We start from the raw sequence: 8,535 nt of genomic DNA, 5'->3' as shown, positions 1-8,535 counted from the left end.
CTTCATTTTCAAATCATATTTTACATGCTTATATCCTAATTTATTGGGGCATTTGCAATAGTTTTTTAAAAAAAAAATGGAAATATGGGAATAAGATTTCAAACCCATTTATTTACATGCACATATTAATTTGAAATAAATTGATTATATTTAGTCGAGTACAAAGCCACAATATATACTTTGAAATCATTCATTGAAGTTCAAATTACTAGTTACGTAGTTTTTTCGTTTTTTACTTGTCTTTTTGTTCTCTAAGCCCATTCTAGGGGTATTAGTATAATTTTTGCATACAAAATAATGAAATAAAGTCAAGGAGGAGAGGTTAGGGTCGAACTCATGCCCTAACCCACTCTTGCATCTTCTTCATCATCTTCTTCTCCCTTCTTGGTTCCTTCTCACTTCACACTCAAGTCAAACATTTAAATTACTTAATCATGAGAATTTAACATGGACTCGGAGTAGGGATTCTAGGATCTTCTTGTTATTGTCAATATTGTAACGTGTAGCTGCTGGAATAGCTTAAAAACTTCATAGGAAGTATCCTTATTTGTCCAACTCCCCTGGCCTAGTATTATCCGATCCCAATGACACACCGTTTTGTGAGCAAATCCCAAATATAATATGGTAATCAAAGTCGTCAGATCTCACATGTTCATGGATAACTTGTTTCACTCAGAGATGCTAGCTCAAGAAAATCTCAAAGGAGACAAAATATACACGGGTGGATTTTTGCCACTCCTAAACGACATACAACCATTTTAGTATATTTGGGTTTAAAAATGAAGTTTTTTTGGTAAGAAGTTTTGAAACAAGTTAATGAGAAGCAGGTCGATGTTTAATTGTCAGGACTCTTGATGTGATAAAACCAAAATAACGATCTCGTCTTCCCTTTATGAACCATATGTGACGGCCGCTTTTAGTTCACAGATGTCATTGGATCATCCAGCAAACCCTTTTCCTTTACACCACCTCCTAACTCATAAGCATTATAGACCCGTGAGTAGGATTTTTTTTGTTTATCTGTAATGGCATGAATGCAGGAAATCAGTATTCTAAGGCATGCGAAATTAGAAGAATAATGACGTTGTTAAACAACAGTTCATCCACCGACAGATGGTAACTTTCCGGGAGCCTTGAAATCTTTTGTGCAGAGAGGACACCACTCTGCGATACTGCCACATCCAAAGAAATAAAGCGTAAAGCGAAGTGAAAGATGGTCTTAATTCTTAAAACACAGCAGGAACAGACTACAGAGTCGATAAAATGTTCAAAAAACAGAGAAAATAAAGTGTTGTCAGTCACTCACGCTTATCAAATATCAAACAAAAGGAGTTGGGGCCTTGACGTCGACGAGGATCAAAATAACGCTCTCATTTTTATTTGTTTTTCCGAATAATCAAACTATCGATTTTAGGCAACTCATAATAAATCGAGTGTTCTCTTTGAGCAAATTGGGAGACTGTCGGCGAGATTCCCCAACACAACACTGTCTTTTTCAGGCATCAGGACTCCATGTGGCGTTCCGTGACACAACCATGAAACGTGAACATCAGACGGGAAAGAGACGAAATAAGTCTCGCCGACAATCGAACAATGGCGTTTGCATAAGATTTGTCCCAGGGCCAGATGCTACTGTTTTGGTTAATATAGTCATGGTTTTCAGCCAACTAGCAGCTGTAGTAAAAGTAAAACATAAAAAAAAAGTTGAGAGCCAGAACCACTGGTTGGCTTCTAGGATTTAGAGACTCTTCGCGTGAATAAAAATAAGACTTTATTGCCACTGAGTACATCGCTCCAACCGACTCTGTACTGCTGAAACTTAAAAAGAGTATGCTGTATTCAATTTGCTTCCATTGCCATTCATAACAATGATCCGTCACGCCCCCTCTCTCATTAATAAATACTTGCCTGCAATTTCCATCAATACGGTTGCCATTTTCCCACAGCTGGACAAATCAATCAAAACTTGAAACAGGAGCAATAACATTCCCAAGTGTTTTTTTCTTCGACGAATTAACGAAGGAATCGATTGATTAAATGATAGCGAGAAACACAAGCTGTTGCGAACGAACCAAGCAAAGGAATGCAGCTGGACAACAACTCACTGTAGGAGAAATACCAGTATGTACTCTTCTGGCTAAATGAACCCCTTCAATTTAGTGACAGGCACATTTTGGTGAGCTCAAACATACGTCGGTGCACGTTTGACCAAAAACCCATACCACAAACTACCACCACAACTGCAGCAATTATGAAAATTATGTTTCTTATATTTCTCTTAATTAAACTGTTCATGATAGTCAATGATGAGGACTTGCATTACCTGGCAACCAATTTGGCTGGCAAACCCTAGGTCACAGGTGCAACTTCAGGAACTCTTACACCATCACTAGCGTGCCTTCTTCCAGTCTCATGTGATACTAAACTTGCTGGTGTTCTGTTTGAACAAACCTCTGAACTTGTTATTGACTGTGAGTGGACTTCTGCCAATGGGTTCACTACAAAACCCCCACGGGATCTGAATCTGCGATTCTCCAGCATATAAGAGTCACCGGCTGATTGTAGCACACCAGATGATGGAAACCGAGAACTCGAGCATCTTCCTGTCTCCACTCTTCTCCAAAATTTTGAACTCAAGAAATCTGCACCAGGTAACTTGCAACATATATTTTCTTCAGTGTCAGAGTTCGTCATCCTTGCTGTTGAGACAGCTAAGTCATGAGAGATCTCATCCAGCGCAATCTCAAGGCCATGGACTCTTGTCTCCAAAGACCTCATTCCGTTCTGTGAGGTCCCAATAAATTTCTACGGATGGGAGAAACAGAACATTGAAGTCAAGCCAAGCATTTCATAATGAAACTACAATCTCTTCTACAAGAACTACATGTAATTAAGTGCCCAAGGAGATGACGCTATGAGCAACATTCATAATTTACTTTTTGAACAAAAAGACCATAGGATATGATGGAAAGAAAAAATCACAGGCTATGCTCCGCACTTCTTATGGCTTTTTAATCTATTAAACAGAACAATCTCTTTTAGTGGAATCTCTCTCTCATTGTTGACACAAGAAAAGGACCCAAACAGAAGCGGTCCAACAAGTGGCAGGCAAAACAAAAAGTAGTTTATAACATTCATTCCATTGGTAATTACCTAAAACAAAAATTTTGGCCTTCACAAATATATTATCAAATGAGTGACCTGATCAGCCATACAAAAACAAGGTTGACCACAATGATCCGAGTATTGACACATTATCTTGAAGTCAACTGAACTTGTCATAGTATCATAAACTTGAGAGATCATGTGTGCGCAAGGCAAAGGTGTCATTACTGCAACAAAGATATACTCAAATGACAGGCCAAGTTTCATCCAGTCCTACGAAAAAATGCCCCACATTAGTTGAAAGGTACTTTCAACCAAACAAGTGGAAGGCACTTCTATTTTCTTCTCCATTTATTCAAAGAGGACATCTTCAAAAAATTTCCAATAAGAAAAAAGTGGGACAGGTGCAAAAAGGGCAAATTCTTAAAAAACAGAACATAAAACCAAAAATTAAGCTGTTCTAACAACTTGAGCTTTTGCAATGATATCAATTGGAAGGCTGCAAAATAGAATGAGTATGTGGATGGGCAAAAGCTCAGACATTAACACACACAAGAAATCGTGAGTAAAATGAAGAAGAATCATTTGAATGAATTCAGAATCCTAAGAATAAAAACGAGGATCAACCAACAACGTATACATCTTTGCCACTATCTCTTCTGATTCAAAATGATGGTAATCCAAAGCAAAATCAAGCTCTTTACCATACAGCAAATTGTTTCTCTTCTACAAGTGACAAGAAATTTTAAGAGCCACAAAAACGAAAGCATGATGCATTTCCATGGGCATACCTGAAGAAGATCTAATAAACTCAACTGCTGGTTTTCAATCTGCACAAGTTGTTCACGGATTAGGGACAAATCGCCAGCTTTTTGACTTTCTTGAGATCCTTCCATCACATTACTAACCACACCAGTAGATTCTGGACTCTCTCTATCATATAATGGAACCACACGCGATTGTGATCTCAACCCACCAAACCTGCGTGTTTTCTCATCACAATTTTTATCTCGTTTGACTTCGGGCTGTACTCTTGAGTTGCTGTCTCTTTGTTCAATAACCTGACTATCCCTCCTCATACCGCTCTGGTGATTGTCTTCACATATGACCTTCAAAGGTGAATCATGTGGAATGGCAATCTCGATCTTCCAATCTGTGGGCTTATTGCGGTCAACCTTTTGGTACAAAGGAGAGATGACTCTTCTCTCACCATTCTTTCGGCCATTGGTAGTAGAAGCATTACCTACCAAGGGTGGAGGTGATCTATTTGTGGATGAATACCTTCTTTCCTTAGATAATGAGTCTGTCTTTATAGTGCTGGAACTTTGAAGACCACTAGCGAAGTGCCCGTCACTTGCATTTTCTAAATCACACCAAAATAAATGCTTAGGCAGGCATAACGATGGGACTTCTCAATGAATATAGCTGCCAGTGTTCTCTCCATAATATAAGCAACCGCAAGAACCAACAGATTTTCAACTCCAAATAAAAGCAAGAATTTAAAATTTGTAGACTTGCCCCACTCTCTATACAATTCATGAGCTACCCGTTAAAAAAATTACCTACATTACTTATTAAATAAAAGGAAAACAAAAAGAAAAACAAGGCACATCCATAGCCTATAATGAAAGATAAAGCCCATATAAACAGACATACTCGTTGATTATTTGTTAAAAAGAACCTAGTATGCGTAGTTTTAAACGCTCTCTTACGATTCCCATCAGGTTATATATGCATAGTTATGAACGGAACAAAATAATGAAATGAATTATCAAATAGCCCAGCAAAGGGATTCCTATGAATACTGATAAGACTCAATACCTCTGGAAGACGACCTAGATTGATCTGGCTGTGAGGCAACACTCAAGGGAACGGCACGAACATCTTTCCACGCATCTATCATCTGCTTCATTGTCTCTCTCACAGCCTTAATCTACATCATAAAAAAGAAAATTAACAAGCACCGACAAACAAAAATGCATACGGACTGAAAATAAGAAAACAAACTGTAAATGCATCGCGTTTCTTTTTCCTAACCTTATCAAATCTACGTGCCTCGAACACCGTCAAACACGAATCCTTAAACTCTCCCACCAAATCTCTTTCGGCCACCGCAACCTTCAAAAGCGCCTCGGCCGCGGCTTTCCTTGCCGCCCAATCCTCACTGCTCAGGAAGTCCACCAAGCAAGGAACCAGAACGCCCAGCAAACTTCCACTCCTAGAGCCGCCAACACTCACTATACTCCCTATCAAGGAAATCAGAGCCGGTTTCGCCTTAAAGCTGTCACACTTTAAAAGCTTAAAAAATCTCAGCAATATCCGCTGCAACTGCGCGGGGTCGGAATCCGGCGCTGCCTCAACAGCCGCCGCAAGACACATCGCCGCCCCGATCTGCAAATTATAGTCCTGCTCGATCAGAATGGCCTCGGAAAATGGCTTCAGGAAAACCGAAAATGGGAGCTTTGTAACACGCGAGGCAACGGTACTGATCGTATCGACGCATGCGGACCTCACGGCGGAATCCGGGTCCCGGAGGCGGCGAAGAACATTCTGCAGCATTTTGGGTATAAAGGGCGAGAGCGCGTTTTCGTGTGCCACCGCCAAGGTGGAGAAAAGCCGGACGCATTGTTTCCTTACCGGCGACTTGTGCGAAGAGTCTGTGTCATAAATGCAGGAAAGAAACGGAGAGAATGAATCCGGAGTCAGCGTCAGCGCTATCGCCTCGAGCTCGGTGGATGCTATTGTGAAGGTGTCCCGATCTGAAAGCTTGTTGAGACAGGAGATGGTTCTGTACTTGAGATCAGCGGCAGGAGAAGAGGATCGAGTGGAACGTTTCTGTGAAGGCTTTGAGGCCGCCATTGCCAGGGATAAGAACGAAGACCGCGCGTTCGAGGAAGCTTCCGGCATTTAAGATTGAGTGAATGTCGACTCCACCGACCACCGGCGGAGATTATTCCGACCGGATCCTTGGGTTTCTTCCCTCCCTCCGTCGTCTTGGTTTTCCAGCGGGTTGTCTCCAGGGAGTTATAAATCTATATGCCAGGAAGAGTGCAGAAGAAAGACGGAGAGAGAGTCTTCTTTTCACTACACTCAACTGCTGGCTACGTTTTTTGTTTTTCTGTACTAGTTCAAGGAGTGATTTATCTCTTTCTCCTCTCTTCTTTCTATTCACTTGTCAACTCAGAAAATTAAACAGAATTAAGGCCGCTGTGAATTAGAGAAGTTATTAAAGTGGCGCGAAAAAAAAAAACCAGAAGAAAAAGGGCGCGAGGGGTTAGTTAGGGACTTCCAGCGTGTACCGAGGAGGTAAAACCGTGAAAGTGTAACCGCAACGAGTGGTGGGGTGGGTTCCATCCATGTGAAAATGTATTTTTAATTATCCATTTTGAAGAGCCAATCAAATGATTGAGGTGGATTGATACTCTCCTTGCGCCTGATGCAGGTACCAAACGATAGAAAACAGGGCCCACCACATGGGAAAACCGGATCATCGCAATGTGCCTCCATGTGTCTCGTATGGGCCACCCTAATCCAAATGTGACTCCCATGTGCTATATTCCTATAAATCTTGCATCGTATATGAAATTTAATGAATGGATTTTTAATTTTCATATTAACCATCTCTAAGTTCATAAATAGTACATAGAATATGTCGTTGACAAATTTTGTTTAATCATTATTTATTACCAAAATATTTATTCCATTTATTTGGTGAGCTGGATCGGTGACAAGTAAACCAAACAGGACATTGCCAGCTCGGTTCTTCAAGTGCCGTATGCGGTTCCAATTACAATCCCACGATCGCTGGCTATTAAGCCCATAAACCTTAGGATTGCACAAGATTTCCATGCGTCATGTGATTGGTTTTTCTACCACATCCTTATGAGCGTTAATTGATGCAATTCGTTATGGAAATTTCCGAGCAAAAAATTGGGACAAAAAAGCCAAAAAGAAGTTCCTGTTCATTTAATAGACACATATTTGTGTGGTCACCAATAAATGTGACATTTTCCTAACATTTGGTGAGACGCCCATTTCCAGAATGAACGGTACAATTAGGTGCGGAATAACCCATTGTGATGTATCTCACTCTCTTTTCTGGCCTTTCTTCAATTCCAAGAGAACCAAATTTAATATATGAATCGACAGAAACTGCAATTTCACGGTTTACTTGGACGTTGAAGAAAGCCTGTGAGCACCACCGTCTTTCTTTTTAAAAAGTTTGTGACAAAGGTGACAAATATTAATGGACTCCCCTTTCTTACTTTTGACCACATATTAGTAAACTCCTAGGGCTATAAATCGCTCTTGTTTTATGTTAAGAAAAATCGAATTTCATTATTTTTACTACAACCTGAGAAAGAGTACAATTAACTTCAGAAACACACAATAATTTAATGGGGTCCTCAATTGTGCAAATTAGTCACCTGATTAGGTCGGTAGTTGGAACAGGACCCTCGTCAAAAATGTAAATTAACACTTCTCCTTTTTCAGTACTATCTTCAATTAATTCATTGTTTGAGTTCAGATCTAGCAATGTCGGGCCCCATTTTTGTATTTTTTTTTCCCGTGGTCAAAAGAGTTGCTGTCGAACTAAACAGGGCAGCCTCGTTGTTACGCGTTCAAGCAACTCGCTAACTCTCTCTATAGGCCGCAATCCTGCATCATCTGTTTCGTTTAACAAATAGAGCCCCTATCTGAGAGTGAGAGTCGAAAAAGCCATTTTACCAAAAACTGGAAAACCCAAAACCCGTGCTTCATGTAGAAGATTGAGCTTTACAAAACAATCTGAATCACCACTAGCGGGATTTATTTGCTGAAGAGCCACAAAAATTTACAGCTGCAGCCTGCCAGTTACATCCAAATATTCACATGGGCGTTGTCCAGAGGAATCGGTCGCTCTCTGCCGGCTGACAGAGGAGCAGCCTCCTCACATGGCCAAGCGCGACGCATATGCGGTCCCTGAATTCTGTTATCCATGCTTGAAAACGTCCAATGTCACTTATAGAACTGTGCCATGTGTCTCTCACGCAAATCTAGACAAAATGGACTCTACAGGCGGGTATCGTTTTCAGAAAGTTCATCTTCTTTTTATGATTTTTTTCTTTCTGGGTCTCTTCTCATTCCATAGTTACAGTCGCAGTAGCTCCTCACATTTGACTGTTCGGAACTCAGTCAGCTTCAATCATATGTTGACTTGTGATTTTCTGAACTGAGCTCTGGCGTTGAAATTTAAAATATGCAAAGATGCTAAATTCCCTCACTTAATGATGCCAACCTTGCTAGCATTTTGGCTTACATACAGTCTACAACTACACTATGGACGTCATTAGCCAAAAAATAAAACTGCTTTGTAGTTGAGTGGGTAGAACCACTTTGTAGTTGAGACCTGCTGTGTGGCTTGTTCTTTCCAAACATATTTTTAGTAAA

At 40.4% G+C, this 8,535-nt stretch overlaps 1 protein-coding gene across 1 annotated transcript; it reads right to left on the bottom strand.

The window, feature by feature from the left end:
- Positions 1-1,704: 1,704 nt before the first annotated feature.
- Positions 1,705-6,218, bottom strand: LOC137949905 (TORTIFOLIA1-like protein 4). Its single transcript, XM_068796149.1, has 5 exons — positions 5,143-6,218; positions 4,927-5,038; positions 3,897-4,468; positions 2,324-2,805; positions 1,705-2,240 (listed from the first exon to the last, which is right to left on the bottom strand). The coding sequence occupies exons 1-4, from the start codon at positions 6,010-6,012 to the stop codon at positions 2,350-2,352; spliced, it is 2,010 nt and encodes a 669-aa protein (XP_068652250.1). The 5' UTR covers positions 6,013-6,218; the 3' UTR covers positions 1,705-2,240; positions 2,324-2,349.
- Positions 6,219-8,535: the final 2,317 nt, after the last annotated feature.

The sequence above is a fragment of the Aristolochia californica genome, unplaced genomic scaffold (assembly GCF_029961685.1).
Source record: "Aristolochia californica isolate CCGP_79_NKW_82.1479 unplaced genomic scaffold, dmAriCali1.0.hap1 SCAF_14, whole genome shotgun sequence".
NCBI lineage: Eukaryota > Viridiplantae > Streptophyta > Magnoliopsida > Piperales > Aristolochiaceae > Aristolochia > Aristolochia californica.
Note: the sequence above shows the minus strand (reverse complement) of the source record. Positions and strands in the feature narration are given on the sequence as shown.

What these genes read in the sequence shown, in the direction of transcription:
- LOC137949905 (XM_068796149.1), bottom strand. Translation starts at nt 6,012, where the DNA reads ATGCCGGAAGCTTCCTCGAACGCGCGGTCTTCGTTCTTATCCCTGGCA. An exon ending in ATCTAGGTCGTCTTCCAGAG is followed by an intron (nt 4,469 to 4,926) that starts GTATTGAGTCTT and finishes GGTGTGATTTAG; the next exon opens with AAAATGCAAGTGACGGGCAC. An exon ending in GTTTATTAGATCTTCTTCAG is followed by an intron (nt 2,806 to 3,896) that starts GTATGCCCATGG and finishes TCCCATCCGTAG; the next exon opens with AAATTTATTGGGACCTCACA.